General features: G+C 46.4%; 1 protein-coding gene across 1 annotated transcript; it reads left to right on the forward strand.

Moving 5' to 3' along the window:
* The first annotated feature begins 18,126 nt into the window (after nt 1-18,126).
* On the forward strand, nt 18,127-21,571 carry LOC144124026 (uncharacterized). Its single transcript, XM_077656704.1, has 3 exons — nt 18,127-18,134; nt 19,251-19,281; nt 20,987-21,571. The coding sequence occupies exons 1-3, from the start codon at nt 18,127-18,129 to the stop codon at nt 21,569-21,571; spliced, it is 624 nt and encodes a 207-aa protein (XP_077512830.1).
* Nucleotides 21,572-21,893: the final 322 nt, after the last annotated feature.

Genomic DNA, 21,893 nt, shown 5'->3' on the forward strand with positions numbered 1-21,893 from the left:
ACGATGATGATGGGAGGAGGCAGATGAAAGACTACTTTAAAAAAAAAACAAGGCACACTTTCTGACATCACAAACGCGAGACAAAGTCCGTGTCGCTCAAAAAGCGTGAGAGCGCTCGCGTTGCCTTTACAGTTCTAAAACTATCTGGCCAAGCGCCGAGGATCAAATCCTCAGAGAGGAGCGATGTGTCCATAGGCTTCAGAGCAGATGCGAGTATGAGTCTTTCACGTGCATACGCTGGACACGCCCCTAAACTATGTTCTATAGTCTCTAGCACGCCACATGTGGTACATTCCGGGGAGTCCGCTTGTCCTATTAAGTGCAAGTATTTGCGCGTGAATGCCACGTTTAAACGTAGTCTACGGATAACGCATGCAATAGGGTGAGGTATTCCGCGAGGAACTGAAAAGGTCATCGTCGGATCTAGCCGTTTAAGGCGGATGTGGCGGGTGTCTGGCAGGGCCCAGTACCAAGCCGTCGCCCTCCTCATCAATTCCGAAAGGAGACAAGTTGTGTCCAATATAGAGAACGGTACAGCTGTACGCAGGCCACTGCTGAAGGCGCTCCTTGCTTCAGCGTCGGCGGTCTCATTTCCATCGAGTCCGCAGTGTCCGGGAATCCACTGAAACACTATACAGTGGCCGTTTCCCTGAGCAAATGATACGAGACTAATGATATAGAGCGCCAGAGCTTGGTAGGCTGTGTGGCGTAGGAAGCATCCTAAAATGTGTAGCGCAGGTTTACAGTCGGTGAAAATGCATCACTCCTGAGGCGGTTCTCCGCAGATGTGGCGAATCGATTCCCGAAGGCCCACAAGCTCTGCAGCGGTTGAAGTAGACTTGTGTCCCAAAATGAATCTGCGGGTCGTCTGTTGTGCAGGGATTGCGAAAGCTGCTGTTGATGCATTTGGAGACGCAGATCCATCCGTGTAGAAGTGCACACATTGGTGGTATTCTGACCAGATGTAGGCAAGTGCGAGTTGCTTCAGTCCGCTAACCGGCATCGCAGACTTCTTGATTATGCCAGGGACATGCAGGCAGACTGAAGGCTGAGCCATTACCCATGGGGGCTGCAAGGAATGATGCGGCAGGGCATAGTCTGATGGCAATTCGGAGCGATGGAAGCGCAGTGCGCGTGCAAAACTGCTGTCCGGTCGCTCATCAAAAATCTTCGTCAGCGGGTGACAGCGGTGCCGTGTAAGCGCACGTAAATATACACGAAGTGGTTCGTGTAACAGGTAGACCGATATTGGGCACGCACGAGGTTCCTCAATCGTGCCTTTGTTCGAGGCACAACGTGGTAATCCGAGGCATATCTTGAGCGCCTGTGCTTGGACACTCTCTAATGTCCGCAAGCAGGAAATACTCATGTTAGAGTGTACAGGAAGGCTGTAACGAATGTATCCAATAAAGAGGGTATAGTAAAGTCGAAGCAAGGAGCGCTCCGTTGGGCCCCATTTAAGGTCTGCCACAAAGCGAAGCACATGGCAAAAAAGAGTGAGTCTTTTCTTTAGCATGTTTATATGCCTCGACCATGACAGATCGCGGTCAATGATAATGCCCAAAAATCTGTGGTGGGAGACGTATGGTATTGCAACCCCTTGAAGAGTTACCGGGTAGTGGCAGACAGACTTGGGCGTGAATGCGACCACAGCACATTTTTCAGCTGCCAAGTGCAAACCCTGACGCCGTAGGTACCTTGAAGTAGATGACACGGCACGTTGTAATCTCGCACGCATTTGCGGACGTGTCGAACCCGACGCCCAGATGCAGATATCATCAGCATAGGCACTGATGTGAATGTTAGTGGGAAGTTCATTCACCAGTGCAATCAATGCCACGTTAAATAGGGTTGGGCTAAGAACTCCTCCCTGAGGAACTCCACGGCAAACCTGATGACGGGTAGTCTCCCCATCAGGCGTAGACATGTAAACAGACCGGCCGTTGAGGTAGCTCCCAATCCACGAATACATCCGGCCGCCAACGCCAATGTCGTCAAGGGCATCAAGGATGGCGTCATGAAGTACATTATCGTAGGCCCCTTTGATGTCCAAGAAGACAGCAGCGACGAGTCGGCGACGACGTTTTTCATGTTCCACTGTCGATATGAGGTCGATTACGATGTCAATCGAAGAACGTCCCCTCCGGAACCCGGTCATCATATCCGGATAGAGAGCATTCTGCTCTAAAAACCATTCGAGCCGCGCCAGCACCATTCGCTCCATAACTTTGCCGACGCAGCTTGCTAGTGCAACTGGCCGGTATGAGGTAAGCTCATAAGGAGGTTTGCCAGGCTTCAAAAGTGCAACAAGGCGGCTGATCTTCCAGTGTTCTGGAACGATTCCGGAAGCCCATGTATCATTGTAGTAACTGAGCAGCACAGTTCGGCCTTCCATGCCAAGGTGAGAGAGGGACGCGTACGAAATCCCGTCAGGACCAGGTGCAGATGGACGCCTATACGAGAAAAGAGCAGCTTCTAGCTCAGGCATCGTGAATAGCATGTCGTAGTGGTCATCTGGTGAAGGTGGTACAAAAGCCTCCAAACTGGTTGATGGTACCATAGTTGTGGCCACAACCATTTTGCAGAATTCTTCTGCTACCTCTACATTCTTATGGCGTTGGTAAATAGACAGGGCATGGAAAGGATAGCGTTCCTGCGGGGGTGAACGCAAGCTCCTGGCTACATGCCAAATACGCGACAGTGGTTTGCGAGGGTCCAGCGATGAACAGAATTGCCTCCAACGTTGTCTCCCTAGTCTCGCTAGGTGGCGCTTTATTTGTCGTTGAGCTCGGCGACAAAGGGTAAGATCATACGTGGATTTGGTTCTTCAGTATTTACTTTCGGCGCGCCGACGGACTGCGCGTAGTCTTTCGAATTCCACGTCAATAGTAGACCCTGGCGTAGGCGCACATATATACCGCGTGGTCTCACTGAGAGAGGACGTAATCAGGTCTTCTATTTTAGATGGTGTTGAGAGGTCCACACAGGAAATCTCCACGGACGACCTAAAGGCAGGCCAGTCTGTATATCGCACGTGAGACGGAGTAGTAGGTGCGTACCACTTGACGCAAACATACGTTGGAATGTGGTCACTCCCATGTGTTTCCACGTCACTGCACCAGCTGACGTAAAACTGGAGACTTGCTGAAACAAACGCCACATCCAAACATCCAAACAGCTGCTGTACGTGCCACGCAGAAATGTAGGTGAACCATCGTTGATATTGATAAAGTTCTGGGAGTGCATAAAGTCAAACAGGTTCCTGCCTCGGTTATTCATAACAGCACTGCCCCACTGAGGGTGATGAGCATTAAAATCGCCCACTATGATATGAGAAGCTGGACAACTCTGGATGGCTGAATATAGGTCCGCCAAGTTCTACAGCCATTACATCTGTTTCACCGTCACGCTAAAAGGACGGGTCTTTTTGATAATCGGTGCCTACATTCCACCTAGAGATGCCATTGATACTTCGATCCCATCGTTGGGCTCAGTGGTTGGCGGCTGGCCCCACAGCCGAACACTACATATATTTTACTGCGCCCCCTATCCCACAAAATGATCGCCCGCATAAAGGCGGGCGGAACGAGAGAGCAGACTATCTTCAAAAATAGAGGGTAACATTTTCGTAATACACGCAGTGCACAGTGATTTAGAAGAAAAACCAGCGAGAATTTTGTCCCCATTCATATTATCGAAGCCTTTGACAGACGCATTGGGCCCAGGTTACAAAGTATACAAAGTAACTAATATGGCCCGAGTTGATTTACTACTGGGAATCCAAAACAATGTACAGCACTCAAAACACCCTATCACTGTGACCATGGTTAAATCCCTGTTTCCACCACACTCGCAGATTCCTAACCACAATTCCTGCTGTTATCTCTGAGAGTGACTTTCTTCATTTGACAGAGCAGGAACTGCAGGAAACGGTCGCTGACCAAGACACAACCAACGTGCCCCAGATCAAGATCCGGAAAGATAACAAGGGAATTCTACCAAGCACCTTATACTGTCATTCATATCCAGCACATTGCCTGAAAAAATAGAAGTATTGTACATGAAACTTCATTTACGCCCATGCGCGCCAAACTACTGTTGTTGCTTCAAATGCCAGAAATACGGTCATATAGTGCTTAGCTGCCACGGCCACGAAACCTGCCTGAAATGCGCTTCAAAGGAGCATCAGTCACACACCTGCCAGAGCATCCGCCCGGCATACACGAGAGCTTGTCCATCTTGGAAGAAAGAAAAGAAAATTATAGCCATTAATGCCAAAGAAAATATATAATCCAAATAAGCACGAAGGTGATTTGCAATCATAAACGGCTCATTATACACTGCCAGAACAAATTTCTCTGATGTGGTGCTCAGGGGCGGTGCACTCCCCAGCACCCCGGCACTTGCCCAGGCCACTTTCAACTAGCCTATGGCAGGGCCATACACGCCACTAGCATAAAGAACCAAAGCAGCCCTGGTGGTGGTGGTAGTGGTTTTTATTAAAATAATAGTAAAAAGTAAGGAAAATATTTTTGCTAGCCCCGGCATCTGCCATCGATACTCAAGCACCTGAGCTGGGGCAGCGGAAGTAAAGAATAGCAGGCAGGATGGAGAAATTAAATGAAAGAGGTGAGGGGACAGGAAGAGATGATAGGGGGAGAAGTAAAATATACAAATCATTTACTCAACAAGAAATGTGTACAGGTTGTGCACGTGACTAGTTCATTTTAGAGGAATTAAAACACACGCGCACAGCACTGTGTTTGCAACAACTGGAGCGGGGCGTCCAGTTATTAATCGTTCAAGGTAGAACTCGCGGAGCGTTCGGTCACTGCGTGTAGAATAGACTGGACGTCAAGCCCGTGTATTCGAGGAATGCACAGAGGCTCACCAAAGTTCGCTCACGGGTGCGCGCACTGCCCTGTGGTCACAATAGCGTCTTGATAGAGTCTGGTAGTATGCCCTGCGTCCTATAGGCCGCAAGCATATCGCGACGAGCATCGGCGAACGCGGCACAGTGAAGGAGCAGGTGTTCTAGTGTTTCCACTGCACCGCATCCGTCACACACATTACTCGCCATCTCTGAAACAGGGAGTGGTGGCCCATGGGTCGACAGCCCGAACGAAGGACCTCCCCCCCCTACCCCCCCCCCCACCTGTCGGCAGAAATTTGGAACCCACATACCCGCCAACCCTCCAACGCCGCCAGCCAGGCGATGGATGCAACCACCAGTCCGCCCGTTTTTCAGTGGTACAACACCTCTCTCTTTCGAAAAGAAGACTGAGCGCTGATTACGAGCCCAAAACAAAGTAAATATCTTCCATTTCCACCCCAAAACATGCAAACATGATTTCTTTTGCTAGGCTGAAAATGTAGAGAACTGCTGAAGAAGTAGTGACATAACACATATCCTAGGGTGAATATTGCCTGTAGCTTTATATATTGAGGAAATCAATCCTGATCCACAACATGTGAATACCCTGAGACCGCACAAAACTTTCCAACGCGATCCCGAACAGACAAGTAAACTCTCAGGAGGCGTCGCAATTGTCCCTCAAAACGGCGTTCCTGCAGAAGAATTTAAAACTTAAGACAAAATTTGAGGCGGTTGCTGTCAGCATCGGCAGCTACAAAACAATAACAATATGGTCATTTTTCCTCACAGCGCACCAAAGACGGGACGACAGCGCTTGTTTGTGTCTTGCCTTGGTCATTCGTCGCGTCTTCACGGCGCTGATATTAAAAATGAACACACACCAACTTGCCCAAATTTCTGCTTTACACAAACAGCAATATGTTCAGCATATATTCACCCTCATATCACATTAACGGTCCAAGATTGAGAAGCCCTGATTGATGAACTGCCGGTGCCATATTTGGTAGCGGCTGATTTTAATGCTCTCTCCCCTTTTGAGGGAACCGAATGCTGTGACTGTAGGGGCCAAATAATTGAATATTTCATGCTCGCAAATAATGTAGGTCTTTTAAATACAAAAAAGGCCACGGATTGTTGCCCAAGCTCCGGAAAAATCAGCTTCCTCGATCTGGCTTCCGCATAACAATTTGTTTTAACTATTTTAAATGGGATGTTTTAAATGACCCTCTGGGGAGCGATCATCTACCTGTAGTCATCAGGCTCTCATCGTCTACTCCTGTGATCCCCGCAAGACCATGGCGCTGGAAAGTTCATCTCGCTGACTAGTCACTTTTTAGAACAAATGCAACTTTGGAAAACTAATTTCCTGAAAAGCGCAGCTTAGATGAAATTACTGAAAGGGTTACTTTATGGATAATATCGACCGCAACACTAGCTATTCTATAAACAGGACTCGCACAAAAAAATGCACAAATCATTGTGGACACACGGATGCACATGGCGAAAAAGCCGCTAAACAAAGCCTGGAGCGCTCTTTGTTGTTATTCCATTGCAGAGAATTTACTTATCCTGAAAAGGGCTAAGTTCAGAGCGCTGTACGTTCGAAGGATTGCAGAGAAACCTCCTGGCACAAAAACGTGTCCTCTACAAATAATTCCACACCCTCAAAGAAAATGTAGAATCGTGTTCGCAAATTCACTGGTGACCATACTCTTTTATTGTTTCCGTTGTTCATATCACCCGGTACACAGAGATCATTACAAGGATAGCCCTATATATTGGACGGCGTTTTGCTGATGTCTCAAGTTCTTCCAACTACACAGACACATACCATGTACACAAAACGATATCGGAAAAACAAGACCTTCCTCTGGAGAAGACATGCATAAGGGTTGCAATCAGCGTATCAAACTGCATAAATTACAGTATTATCCTCCGGCAAAAACACAGCACCGCACCCAGACAATGTGCATTACACTATGCTTGCCCACCTCTCTGAAGCTGCAGTAGGAACACTGTTCAAATTATTTAATAAAATATTGGCAACAGAGAAAGCACCTCAGGCGCTGTACAAAGCAGTTATGGTACGTTTTATTAAACGCAGAAAACCGTGAGGTCCTAACAGTTACAGACCAATAGCCCTCACCGGCTGTATTGCGAAATCATTCTGAAGTGTTGTGAGCATTAGACTGACTTTTGTACTTGAATCCAGGAGACTTTTGGAGTTTCAAACATGATTCACTCGCCCACGCTCATAAGCACTTGCAGGCAGACGTATCAGAACTACACAGCAGCGAGTTCTTTTCCTCAGACTACGTCTGTCTTTTTATCGCCCAGGAAATAAATGCAAAGATGTTCTCTGTTTTTTTTTTTTGACATATGGAGAAAGCTCAGCCCTTCCTGTTTTCTTGTTTCAGCACTTCCTGCTGTTTTTGATAGTTAGCTGAGGCACAAAATTTGGCTTCTGCGATGTCTCACCTCTCGTTTTAACTAAGCTCTTATAGTTAGGTTACTTGGTTGCGCGCTGATTTCTACAAGCCTCTTTTATTATGCTTCTCGTTTTTAAAAGTTGTTCCGCCCAAGGTGGAATTTTTTTCATCCATCGGTAGGTTTATGACAGTTGGAGATGACAAGTTTGAGATGGAGCCTGGGGCAATTCCTGTTGGCTTTTTAGAACTAACTCTCTTTTTTTGTGCCCATCCTGCTTCGTTCTTCTGTTAATCTCGGATAAGAGTCTTTATGGTCTAAAGTGAAAATGAAAGTACGTTTTCTCAACCTTCATCCTTTACCTTAAATAAAAGCCCGTTTGATGTCTGAGCTGCACACTTAAGTTTAGCTTTGTATGCCATACGATGGCCAACCACACGCTGCAAACGCGGCGAGAGATTTTTCTCACAAGCCAATCTTGCACGGCAAATTGTGGAAGGATCGACCAGAAGGTTTCTCCTATTTACATCCGACTTGCACCGAGAGAGGCAGCAATAAGCCCTTTCAGTGATGATCAGTCATATGATCACGCTAAAGTACACGCTGCTCAAGCCAACACCAGCACCAAAAATGGTAAGAACAACGCGAATGAACGGGTGCCCAAGGAAACGCTTTGAATAACACGCTCAAAAGGCATCATCCTTGTCCACTTGGCGCCTCTAAGCGCACTCCAAGCGTGGAGACGCGATGATGTTCTCAGTGTGTAACTGATGGGTGCTGAAAGAATATTGAAAGAACTGCCGCTACGGTACTTATAGCCGTTGCATTTTTTAACTGAATAGCCATAGATTTATGCACCCCTTCGAAAACATGACGAAATTTGCAACCATAACGTCAGGTGCCAAACCTTTCACCTGTTTCTGCCTGTTAAGTATTAACAAATCCTTTAAAATTGAATGCCGAGAGGTCCTATGTGACGAAATAATTTTTATTTCCTGGTGATTGTTATTCATTGTGGTTACTCAATAAACACACAGATGGTGGACGTCACATCGATGCTGGCCCAACACCCGGGGTATGCCACCTGTGGTAGCATGAGCACCTTGATTGAGCGTCCCCTCCTCTGTTCTTGGTTGGACGCCAGTGAAAATCATCATCATCATCATCATCATCATCATCATCATCATCATCATCAGCCTCACTGCTGCTACTGAAAGGCAAAGGTCTCTCCCATGTATCTACGATTAACCCTTTCCTTTGCCAGCTGCGGCCATCGCATCCCTGCAAACTTCTTTATCTCATCCGCCCACCTAACTTCTTGACTCCCCGTGCTACGGTTGCCTTCTCTTGGAATGCGCTCCGCTACCCTTAAGGACCTTGCCTTCAAATGCATGCCTTGCCCAAGCCTATTTCGGCCTCTCTTAATTTCGACTAGGATCTCATTAAACAGTGTTTATTACCTAAGCCACTCTGGCCACTTCCGGTCTCTTAACGTTCGCCTATCATTTTTCTTTCCATGGCTCGCTGCGTTGTCCTTAACTTAATCTGAAACCTTTTCGTTAGCCTCCACATCTCTACCCCTTAGGTGCGTACCGGTAATATACTGCTGTTGTATACTTTTCTCTTGAGGGATATTGGTAAACTCCCATTCATGATCTCAAAGAACCGGCCATATGCGCTCCACCTAATTCTTATACTTCCAGTTATTTCCCTCTCATGGTCCGGATCAGCTCTCACTACCAGCCCTTTTAGCACTTCCAACACCTCGCTGCCAATTGTGAACTTCTGCTCCCTTGCTAACCTGTTGAACATTACTTAGTTTTCTGCATGTTAATTTGTATACCCACCGTTCTGCTCTGGCTGTCTAACTCATTGGTCATGATTGGCAGTTATCCTCCCAAGTAATGCAGCAAGGCAATGTCGTCACCGAATCGCACATTATTTAAGTATTCTCCATTAACTCTTATCCCTAACCGCTCCCAATTCAGGTCTCGGAATACCTCTGTAAAGATGCGGTGAATAGCATTGGCGAGATCTTTCCTGCCTGCCTGACGCCTTTCCTTATTTGAATTTTATTGCGACTTTATCGAGGACTATAGTACCTGTGCACTCGTTACAGACATTTTCCAATATTTTCACTTAAGACTTTTCTACACCCTGATTCCGCATTGCCTGCATGACTGCTGAGCTTTTCAAGAAAAAAATACGCGTGCCGATGGAATTGCAGAATCCAGGCAGTGGGGCCTGATTTCCGTGACTAGAACCGATAACGCACTCTTCACCAGAACAGGATTTAGCCATTCTCGTGTAATATTTGTCCATAACCTACTATGAACAAACCAGTAACAAATATCTTGATCTTTCTTAAAGAAAAAACAAAAGTCACAACTCGGAAACCGAGAACACGCACGTTGTTACAACACCGTATTTCACAGACTAAAAAAAAGCTTCCTGAAGAAACCTGCAGACTGTGTTCCTTCTATATCGTGCTCCCGACTGCGAAAAGCGCGAAATCATATTATGGTTGTTTGCTACGCCCCTCAGCAAGCAGTTTGTGACGAAAGCCACGCTGTTAACCAAGAAGCTACTCAACCTCCAGCAACTCTCTCCACCTAACCGGGTCACAACGAAGTAAACAAAACAATAAAAAGGGGTTAAATCCCTCTCTCTCCCTAGCAACGACGTAAAGCGCGCTGCCTGTCGTCGTCAAAGTCTAAGGCACCAGCAAACAACGTTTGGCACAGCTTCGACGCCTCCTTTTTCAACTACGACGCGTACTCTACGGTTTCAAACAAGTTGAAATGCTCCCACAGGTGAGGCCATTCACTTTTATGTACTAATTTCAGATGTACCAACTAGACATTCGTCGATAAACGTTTTCTGCCGAAGCTACTTTTCTATTCAAGAGCAATAAGCTTATCGTACGAAGTGTCAGTTTTAAAACTTCTTTCACTCATTTAAAAAGGAATACCGCTAAGTTCAAACCAAATAACAGACAGGAACATTCTTTCGCAATGCGTGTTCAGTTCCCACGCAAGTATTGAACCTCCAGAGTCATCTTTTCATATTATGCTGCATGGAATTTTTGCTTACAAAATTATTCAAAGGTCTCGCGCTCAGATTAGCAGTTCAGATGTTGCACCAACTGCTCTTTTCACTTGACCTTTATTCTGCATACAAATTACGTCGAAGGGTGTCTGTTCCTTCCTGTAGAATATTTTCAACTGCTCATAAGAACCAGTTTTTTTTCTTTCTCAAACACGCAACGAAACACGATTTTCATGGGCACGTTCCTGCCTCCTTTGCTGTCGTAGTAGCAGCATTCCTGATACTCTCAATTCAAGACGCATTTCATTTTCAAAATTCCATCATTTCCCACAGGTAAAGCTGCTCGTCGCCTGCCTTGTGGCCGTTACGTGCGCCCTACATGACCACCAAGGCACAGCTCCATACCAGAACCCCGTATACGGCGGATACTTCCCATCAGTAGCCGCCGCTCCTTACAGAGCCTACGCTGACTATGCCACGGTAAGTGGCTTAAGTTAGAGCTCAAAGCTTTTATTACAATCAGCCATTGTAAATAGACTCACATATAGCGATCGCAAAATGTTTTTTTCGACATTAATAGACAGTAATTAAAAGACACATTGGAGCCTGTATTATTGATAGGCTCATGGCCCTTCTTTGAATGAGAGGATAAGCTAGCAACACGAGGACCCGGCTAAGCATCAGAGCAGATCTCAACCTTTGTAATAGGCTTTGAACCCTCAGCAATCGTTGTGGTTCTCACTTTTCGGGCTGTCTACCCTGTAATAACGAAATAATCAACCTGCAGCAGAAAACCCGCCGTGCTCATCCTCCGATAGTTCGAGCTACTTAAAGTAGTCGTCAGACCCGCTTTATGCATTTTTAACTACTCGCGTCTGCAACCTTCCGTGGCTACGCGTTTTGTTTACCGCTGGTGCTTAAAACAAGTGACAAAAAATATTTTCAAGCCTGATTTGTTCAGGCACTTAAACGTAATCTCCGTGAAGTAATCAGTGCAGCGTAATGCATTTGCAGAATGGTGCTTGGTTTGTCCGAACTATTGAACACTTATATTCACGCAGCCACCTCAGCCGTACAGCTTCGGCTACGACAACGTGGACGAGTACGGCAACCGCCAGTTCCGCAGTGAGCAGGGTGATGCCAACAACGCCAAGACCGGCTCGTACGGCTACCGGGACGTGAACGGCCTTTACAGGCGGGTGAACTACATCGCGGACGCCAACGGTTTCCGGGCCACGGTGGACACCAACGAGCCAGGCACTGCTCCCGGTGCCAGCGCCGACGTGGTCTTCAACGCCGCACCGGTCGTCCCACCAGTTCCGGGCCGAGCAGGAGCCCCCGCTGCCTACGGATCAAGTGCACTGGCTCCTGGATACAACAATGGATTCGGCGGATACGGTGGATACGGCAGTGGCGGCGCCTATGGACACGGGGGCTACGGTGGCTACGGTCCCTACGGGTCCGCTTCCGGTGGGCCCGCCCTGGGTGGATATGCCTACGGAGGATACGCTCCATATGTCCAAGGTGCCGCTGGCTATGCTGCTGGCCGCTACGCACCGGGTGGCTACGGTGCTGCCGCTGGATGGGCTGCCGGTCAGTACGGGTACCGTCGGCGGTAGTAAATGCTGCCGTTGAAGTCTAAAACACCTTGCAGATAGAAGCGGACCAGTTGCGCCGAATAAAAATTTCATACTTCTCATTACATTTTTGTTTTTCGCAATACCACTCTACTGCATCGACTCAATTCCCCAGTCTGCAGTGAGAGTCCAATCAAGACTGTTCTCAGCTTTCGTCCCATGTGACCAACGTGTATAAAGTACGTGCAAGATGCCGTGTACTCGCATAAGGGTCTTCCAATAAATAAGTATTTTACAGGGCGTATGTTTTGACCCAAGCACACTCGAAAGCCTCCCGAGTGACTGCATTATATTTATTTGTTCAAATCGACTAGACAAGTTCTCAGTCATTATCATTGCAGTTTTGGTTCAAGAACACTTGAGGTCATAAGGTTATCTGGTCCGGAATAGGTTCTTCTGTCGTACTAATAAACGATACTATAATAAGCGAATCACTAAGACAGCTGGAAAATTGCAACACGACACGGTACTTTTCTTCATTGAATCTGAGAACGAATGCGCCACTAATTGTCTATACCAGCCACAACGGTGTCTTATAACATCTGTGTAGGATGTCTCGGACGTGACTTTCGGATGATCGCTTGGTAGTTTGCACGAAAGCGCATGCTCCGTAGTTAATTCAGTTCAATTCCTGCACCTGCAGTGGGTCTGAATATTTGTGCTTTCTGTTTACTGTACTGAGTGAAATGTTTCATCAGAATTATTTGTGTTCTTTGTGAAGAAAGGGAATGATAAACGTGCGCTTGGCAGGGATTAAAAGAATGCATATGCTTTACATCCCCCGAAATATTGGGCAGTGCTTTGATAATGAAGAAGTTCATCGTCCTGCCCTTTCCAAACATGAGGCGAATACTGCCTTGAACGTTTACGCTGCATACATGTTATTGAGCACTGAAAATTGCAACTGAAAAGGATTTTGTTCACTTCGTGTTTGGTAAATGTTAAGTTAGTGGCATGCTGTCATTTTTTTTGCTTTATTATCATAGATCAAAGAACAGAGCGTTGCATATCATATGCCATAGCCTTTCCCAAAATTTCGGATGCTCAGGTGCTCTTTCTTAATGTGCGTTAGTTACAGAGCCGTCTGTATGATGTCGCTTGTCTTATTTAATTCTTCCTTGATAGTCTGCTGTAGCATGTGGTAGGTCGTTATCCGGATTTGCTCATTTTCCCATACATCCCCTTGCTTGCTCATTGTTTGAGCGCTTGTTTGAGTGTCGTTGGTATTCTGCTCCAGCCATCAAAATGCATCCGGTTCGTCTCAATTGATGTTATAAAAACGGCATGAATGCCATAGTGCGGAGCATACCAAAAGACCTATATATCAGGAAGGCTTCCCGCCTGCTCAAAATTTCGTTAAAGACACTGATCTGGACACGGAAGGTGACAACAGCATTTGCTAATTACCTTGAGTGTTTGTGCGGATGCCAGCGTAGCCATACTAAGACGCCGATCTGTGCTCTAAATCTTGCATTTAACGAATACATAATTGCCGCTACGGTAGAGCAACTGCCGGCAGAAAAATCGAAAGGCTAAACCCAAAGGAAGCTTACACAGCCGCAACCCTAGAAAAATCAGTATGGAAAGCTTCAAAGAATATACATCCTCGCACGAGAAAGATAAAAGTTAAGTCAACTGTACACCCCAGCGCTAACAGTCCTGGTAATATGTCGATTAAGCTTTTTCGCACCTACAAGCTGAACCTGGGAGAGACGAGAGGCTAGCCGCACTGGCGTAAGGACGCCTGCCAAGTTTTTTGAACGCCCCAGTATTGCTTTCCTATTAGCGAAAAACTCTTAGCTCGTTACATGAGATGCGATTTCCGCACCAGGCCCTATGTTTTTATCAATTTCTTCGCTTCAGTAACTTCTCACTCACACGCGAAGTGCTGGGTTTCCTTTCTTCGAGGTTAAATCGGGCCTAGTTCCAAAATGTTTCTCTTGCTTACTGCCTTGTGCTCTTCACCAAAAAAAAAAGATGTGTGACATCCACCAATGCATACGGCACTGCTTCGTCGATTACCATAGCTGCACTGTCGGCGAATGCCTCTTGACGACGAGAACAAATCGAACAACCTAGCGCTCACGCACAAAGCAACACAGTTGCCCCCGCCGTATTCAGTTGTTTATGTTTGCATGATTTAGAGCTGCTCACAGTCGGCTCACATGACGCCACTAGAATGTGTACAGAGGAAAACGCGTCATAAAATTAGTAAACCTGGGCGAGGTTACTCCCCTGTTATGACGTAAACGACGGAAACGCGTAAGTGGGGAGCTTGATAAGCGATTTTGTCACTAACGCAGCCCACCTTGTCCCGCAGAAGAAATACTCGTAGTACTTGGTTAATGCGGCGAGTTGGGCGTGTTGGTACATGGTTTTCTGGAAAAGCAGCGCTGAACAGACGAGGACAGAGACGAGGCGACAAGGACGGGCCCGTCCTTGTCGCCTCGTCTCTGTCCTCGTCTGTTCAGCGCTGCTTTTCCAGAAAATCGTAGTGCTTCCGATCAAAAATGTAACACTCTATATTGACCTATTTTTCTCCTATGGCGTCCTTTTAAGAAGATAAGCAACGCCACAGAGTGCTACACACAAGTCTCTCTGCGCTGGGGATGGCAGTGTGTCAATAGAGCGCGTATGAAACATTATCGCACGGTGGCCGAAGATGCAGCTATTCCTGTTAGCACCTTTTGATGTCCTCAAAGGGCAGCGCGAACGTGCAAGGTACTGATGAATCCAGAGGACATCCCCATAATTAACTATGATTCCATCTGATCGCTGTTCAGTGGCAGAACGAATAAGAAGCTCTCAACTGTCAAAAAATACCTCACACAGGCAACAGTGGAGTATTTACATATAAAAAATGCCTCATAGCTGTCAATCAGGGAAAATACACGAGAGTGTGCGTATCTCTTCCAAAGTACACTCCCATTCTAACGGCAAGCTACACGTGCCGGTCATCACCAGCACATTCATATAATGATGAGCATCTGCGTACTTCTGGCGTGGGTGCTCACTTGTCCCGCTTGTATCGAAAAGGATAAACAATCAATAAAAGTTTTCCATAAATGTGATGGTTGGGGCTGGAGTCGCAACCGATATATTGCAGTTGTGACCAGCTTGTTCTTCCACGTGTTATAAGGTCTCCGTTACATTCAAGGAGAAGGTTTGAATGCCTCTTGGCACATTCGTTAAATCAATAATGGCCGGAGTAGAAGTACTTTTGATTAACGTTGTGCACCCGTTCAACCCCTATTTTTTTCTGATTCACATGCATCATTTTGGTAGGATGAAGTTTCTGCGTTCCGCGGAATGCCATGAACCCAACACAGGGAGTGCACATTTCTAATTCTCACCGGGGTCAAAATTAGAGGACTGCCGTGGATACACAAATGTTCAGATTGTTATTCCGACGTGTCATTCCCAAAAATCTTCATGGGATATGCACTTACAATGTTGGCTGTCGGTAAAGTCTCACGACACGGAAGCTTCAGGCTTCTATATTTTTTTTAAGGGTGTGCGAATATTCGAAATTTCAAATATGATACGAATATGCTTGATATTCGATTCATATTCGTATTCGAGAAGTTGATATTCGAGAATTTCTGAATATTCGAAAATTCCCGAATACTCGCCAGAGATCGTATAGACCGTTTACAGAGAGCAGTTCGCTCTGTCCACGACAGGCGGCGCCAATAGGTTGACAGCCACTTGTGGTCTTCAGAGCCGTCGTTAGTAGCATCGGCTCGCAGTGCGAAACGCCGTGACGTGGATGTCATGCGTATTGTTTAATTAATATCAAGAGCTAATGTCCCTGTGGTCTAGTGTTGGAAAAATGGACGCGCTTGTTACAAATCAGACACTTCGCGACAGAATTGCCACCGTCTTTTAAAGAGCTGTCTTTGGACTTCATGATACTCTCAGGGAGAGCAGAAGGTTAATGCGTTTTACCACAACAAAAATAAACATATTACAAACGTCTTGCGCCAGTTTGTTTCAGAGCCAGGAGTAGCTGCGGGAATGAGAGAACGAGCATACATGCCTGTAACCTTTCTCACCTTCGACATACCCTGATGCAATGCATCGAATACGTTACATTATTATTCGCCGATGCACCTTAATACGCATTTAATGGCCATATTTTATCTTCACCCTTTTTTTTCTTTTAGTTTACCTCTTCTGCACCGCTCTCCTTCCGTCTTTATCTCCCTAATTCCCGTCCCCATGCAGAGTATTATGCCAGTGATTTTCAAACGTTGGCTAAATTCTGTTCTTCCATTAAAGGGCTTCTCTTTGCATATATATAATCGATGCTATTTTAGACCTTTGCAATAAGTGCTCCCTGGGCGTCGGCGCAGTGCTCACTAAGCTGCCGTGCGCACGGTGGTGCGCTGGTACGGTGGAGGCTTTTGCAAAAGTCCTCAGGGGATGTGCTTCGACATGCAATTATCTCGCCCAATGCAAGCTCTACAGAAGTACGCTAATGCAGGAGAAAGCGGGGAAATTTATTAAGGCATGTGTATTTCCGCTTACTGCGGCTGGCAACACCTCTGAGTGCTGAACTCCTGAGCAGTTTTCAGTTTTACTTGGCAAGAAAGCACGGTTGAACGTCACCGTGCTTCTGAAGGGGCCCTTGAAAAACATGCTGAACCTTCTTTTGGAAGCCAGAATGTTAACGGAGCATAACGTAAATACCTGGGCAATCAGCGGGCGATCACACGCACGCCACGTTCGGTTGTAAGCCACGTCCACAGTGATGAGCAGTGAACGCTATTAATAGCATTGAACACATATTCCTCCATCCGGCAAAAATATCGACCTCAAAAAAGCAAGCTTTCAGACATTGTCCCGCCTTTAATCTGCAGTTCAACAGCACGTACTGTGGTCAGCAAATAGCGTTAGACGGTGAATTGACTGAATAAATATGAACGCACACATAGGTGACCGCGGTTTGTTGACACATTCGAGCGGGTGCTACTCATCTTCCAGCAACCCTCTCCCCTTAACCTGGTCACAATAAAGTAAACAAACAAACAAAAGGTATGCATTTAATCTGCACGCCCTTGCTACGACATAACGCGCACAGCCAGTCGTCGTCATATAAAAGCGACGCCGCAAAATCTAAGCCACCAACAAACAAAGTTTGGCAAAGCTTCGCCGCTCGGATAATCACCTACGACGCGCACTCTGCGGTTTCACGCAAGTTGAAAAGTTCTCACAGGTGAGGCCTTACACTTTTATGTAAAAATTCGAGACGTACCAGCTACATATTCATCTTTACACATTTTAAGATGCTATTTTTATATTCAAGACTAATAACCTTATCGTACTAAGTGTCAGTTTAAAAAAGTGGTATCCCTCAGCTGAGAAGAAACACCACGAATTCCAACCCAAAATGAGAGACAGTAGCACTGTCGCTAGTAAAAAAAATATTATCACTATTGACGTCCCTTTCCAGCGGCAGATAATAACGCTGTGCGCTGCGGTTACGAACACGTCGATAACAAGAGTGCCGCATGTGTTCGCAAAGCACGGCTCCGCGCCAGCCGCGCGCTGCGATTCTCGCCGCTGCGGAGACGTCATTGTAGTAATCTTTTTTACTCGCGCCTCTACATTTTTTCCACTCAGTGTGCAGTTCCTAAGCGAATATTAAATCCCTATGGAATGCTCGTTCCTTAGGTACTGCGCGTCGTCATTCCTTACGCAACTGTTCGATGGTATTCCGCTCAGAAAAGCATTTCGTATGGTGCAGCCACTGTTGTTTTCAGTGACCTTTGGTCTCGATACAAATTACCTCTAAGCAATACAGGGTATATGCTTCTCGGTGTACAGTGTTTTGACCTCTTCATACCAACGTGTTTTTTTTTTCTTTTTGAAAGTTGCAACGAAACACTATTTTTATGGGCACGTTGTTCCCGGCCTTGCTGTTCCTAGTAGCAGCTCCGCTGCTCCTGTCAATACTAAAATGCGCTTCTATATAAACACTTCATTGAATCCAGCAGATAACACTGGCTGTTGCCTGCCTTGTGGCCGGTACGTGCGCCCTACACGACCACCAAGGGACAGCTCCATACCAGAACCCCGGATACGGCGGCTACTTCCCATCAGTAGCCACAGCTTCTTACAAGGGCTACGTTGACTATGCCACGGTATGTTGCTCAAGGTAGACCTCCTTTTTAGTTACTATCAGCCATTTGAAATAGATTTCCGCATATAGTAGCTCAAAATGCTTTCTTTCCTGACTTGATTAGATTCTAATTACAAGCACCTAAGGGCATTCGCGGAACTTTTTACGGGGAGGGGGGGGGAGGTGCACGATAGGCGGGAAGGGGGGTAGGTTAGCACCAAAAAGGCACTATTTGTGATCTAAACTACGCATATGGAACAAAAATTAGAAAAAGCAAATTTGTGCTTGGCTTGGAGAACATACATTTGATTTTATTAATGAACAAAGAATTAAAGTTGGTAAGCAAAATGCAAAAAGTTACTATCACTTCGTGAAGTCTCGCTGCGCGAAGGATCTTGTCTCAAGAGAGCTGATGATCAGCACACAACGCAATATGTTCACCAGCATGTAACTGCAGTCCATCAGTCTTCCTTGAAAACGCAGCTGTAGACGTCTAGGGTTTTTTGTGGGAAAACTGCGTGATGACACGGGGGAGAAAGTCATCCTTGTACCTCTTTATGCGCTCGCGATGCATGCTCATCAAACAAAAGCCCCCCAGCCTGCCATTTTTCATTGTTGAGCGAGGCCAGGTTTTTCCTCCCCTAATTGTACTGAAGGACCGTTCGACTGTGCAAGCGGTAACTGGCAAGGCCAATGGCTTTTGCAATGTCTCAATGGCTTTTGCAACAGCGGGGAAAAATGCCTTGCTCTCGAGCAGAAGTCCAGAGTACGTTATTTCTGACAGTCGCCAGTTTTGTGCTCCACATCTCTTACCACGAGATACCCTCTTCCTTGAAGTTTTCGATACAAAAAAAGCCTTGGAGTTCCTCCGTGAGCGCAACAAACCGGCTCAAATACTTCATTTTTGCTATATGCAGCTGGAGGAAGTGTGAAGCTCTTCGCATTGCTTTCAGAAAAGCGGCGCGCCAAAGAGGCAGTGAGAGAGACCAAGTTGGTACATATACTACCACGCGATAGCATGCCTCCCGCAACTGAATCCCGTAGTTGTCTCGTTGTGTCTGACGAGAGGCTTGTCTGGGTACAGATATCAATACGTTTAAGCGACTATCTGGTTCACTTGCTGTGTTCATGATGTCAGAGAACAGGTCTTCAGCGTTACTCCGATGGCCGCGAAAATTATTCTGCAACTCAGTGATGTGGTCTTGTACAGAACTGAACTCCATGGGTACACTTTGCAGAACATTCGTAACTGGTTCCAGTCGTGCGCTGCACTCGCTACAATGTGCAAGTAAACGATGAAAGATGAGCTTGTGGTTGCACAATAGAGGAAGTACGTATGGTATCCTATAACATGAATAGTCTCATGGCCCTTCTTTGAGAGAGAGGATAACCAAGCAACGTGAGGGCCCGGCTGAACATCAGAGCCTATGTCTACCTCTATAATATGTTATCAACCCTGAGCCAGCGTCGTCGTTCTCACTTTCCGAATTGTCTATCTTGTACTAAGAGAATTTTCAATCGACATGCAGCAAGAGTCCCGTAGGACACATCCTCCAATAGTCCGAGCTTCTTACGTAGTCGCCAGACCCATGTTACGCATCTTCAACAACTCGCATCTGGAGGCTTCCTTGCCTACACATTTTCATTTCCACTTCACTTTTTTATTATAACTTCAGATATTACAAAAAGGTTGCAAAAACTGATGGGCCAATAACCGAAGCTAGTAAAGGCCCAATGTACACATTTGTTATTACAACAACAGAAGGTACCAACATAAAGCTCGGTTATAAATGATCAGTGAACAAAGTAATAGCGAGCAACACTCAACAGCGGACATAAAACGATTAACAAACATAACCCTCAATAATAGAAAAATAGAAACACTTAATAGGAAACAGGAACTTGTTAGCCATTTTTATTTAAACTGGTACACTATTCCATACTTTCGCCCCGCGATACTGAATTATGCGCTGAACATAGGCGTTTCGCGTTAGAGGGTAATTAAAATTAACATTGCTTGCATTTCTAGTATTCCTGTTAGGAAACACAAAAATATTGATCGACAGCGGGTAATTCTTTTGTATAATGTTATTTACTACCATTGCAAGTCTCATTTCATATAACACAGTGAACTGCAAAAATCTGTAACCTATTAAACAAAGGAGCACTGAACTGATACCTGTTCGAGTATAATATTATTCGCAGTGCTGTTTTCTGCAATAAAACGGAGAGTTGAGCTAGTTGGCACATATTTCTGGGAATAACAGCGCTGAAACGAGGGACAAAGAAAGAAGAAAAAGGCCGGCGCTGATTATCAACTGAATGTTTATTAGAACAAAACACGCAATGTATACTCCTTCGAGTCCTTTGGTGCAGCGCACGTGCTGCTGGTTGTCAAAGGAGTATATTTTGCGTTTTTTTTCGAATAAACGTTCAGTTGTTAGTCAGCGCCGGTCCTGTTGTCTTCTTCTTTCTTTGTCCCTCGTCTCAGCGCTGTTATTCCCAGCTCATTTCTGCACAGAGATACTTTGATGAACGTAAGATCTGTATGTACAAGCCTATGACTCGCAGCAGTACGCTAAATGACAGTGAAAGAGAGAAAAATAAATGATCTTCAGCGCAGATATGTCCAGCAATCACCGTGTTCTATATCGAATATAACAAGCGGGAGCAAGCTTGGAGCACAGAGTATCAGCATGTTTGTGCCAATTAATGCTCGCCGCAAGTGCCTAAAGCAGGTTAAAACAAAGGATTCTCAAGTCTGGTTTATTCAGGCGCTTTAAAGTCAATCGAGCAACATAGTCAGTGCATGACAATGCATTTTTAGAATGCTGTTCGGTTTGTCCGAACAATTCAACTCTTGTACTCACGCAGCCACCTCAGCCGTACAGCTTCGGCTACGACAACGTGGACGAGTACGGCAACCGCCAGTTCCACCGCGAGCAGGGTGATGCCAACAACGCCAAGACCGGCTCGTTCGGCTACCGTGACGCGTACGGCCTTTATCGACGGGTGAACTACGTTGCAGACGCAAACGGATTCCGAGCCACGGTGGACACCAACGAGCCAGGAACTGCACCGGGTGCCAGCGCCGACGTGGTCTTCAACGCCGCGCCGGTCGTCCCGCCGACCCCTGGGGGAGCCGCAGGTTCAGCGACCGGAGTAGCCGCATTTGCCTACGGTGCTAGGGGTGCAGCGCCAAACTACAGCAGCGCTTACAACGGATACGATAGATACGGAAACAACCCATACGGTGGCAACCCTGGCGCTTATGGATACGGTGGCTACGGTCGCTACGGCTCCGCTTCCAGTGGGCCAGCCCTGGGTGGATATGCGTACGGAGGATATGCTCCATACGGGCAAGGTGCCGCTGGCTATGCTGCTGGCCGCTATGCGCCGGGTGTCTACGGGGCTGTCGCTGGATGGGCTGCCGGTCGACACGGGTACCGCCGCCGATAGTAAATGCTGCCGTAGAATTCTAGAAACACCTAGCACATAGAAGCGGATGAGTAGCGTCGAATAAAAAGTTCATAGCATGCATTGAATTTTTGTTTTTCGTGATACCACGCTGCTGTATTGCCTGAACTGTCCACTCCACATTGAGTGGTGAAACAATACTGTTCGCATGTTTTGTTCCACGCGACCAGCATGTATGAACTGCGTTCAACGTGACGTGTACTCGCAAAATGATCGTCCAATAAAGAACTGTTTTTACAAGCCCTATACTTTGCCAAAGGGCATTCGAAACCCTGCCCTGTCGTTGTACTTATTTCTTCAAATT

The sequence above is a fragment of the Amblyomma americanum genome, chromosome 3 (genome assembly GCF_052857255.1).
Source record: "Amblyomma americanum isolate KBUSLIRL-KWMA chromosome 3, ASM5285725v1, whole genome shotgun sequence".
Classification (NCBI taxonomy): Eukaryota; Metazoa; Arthropoda; class Arachnida; order Ixodida; family Ixodidae; genus Amblyomma; species Amblyomma americanum.

Excerpts from the sequence above, each read along its gene's own strand:
- LOC144124026 (XM_077656704.1), top strand. Across the intron at positions 19,282-20,986 it reads TCAGCGTTACTCCGATGGCC|CCACCTCAGCCGTACAGCTT; the intron begins GCGAAAATTATT and ends GTACTCACGCAG.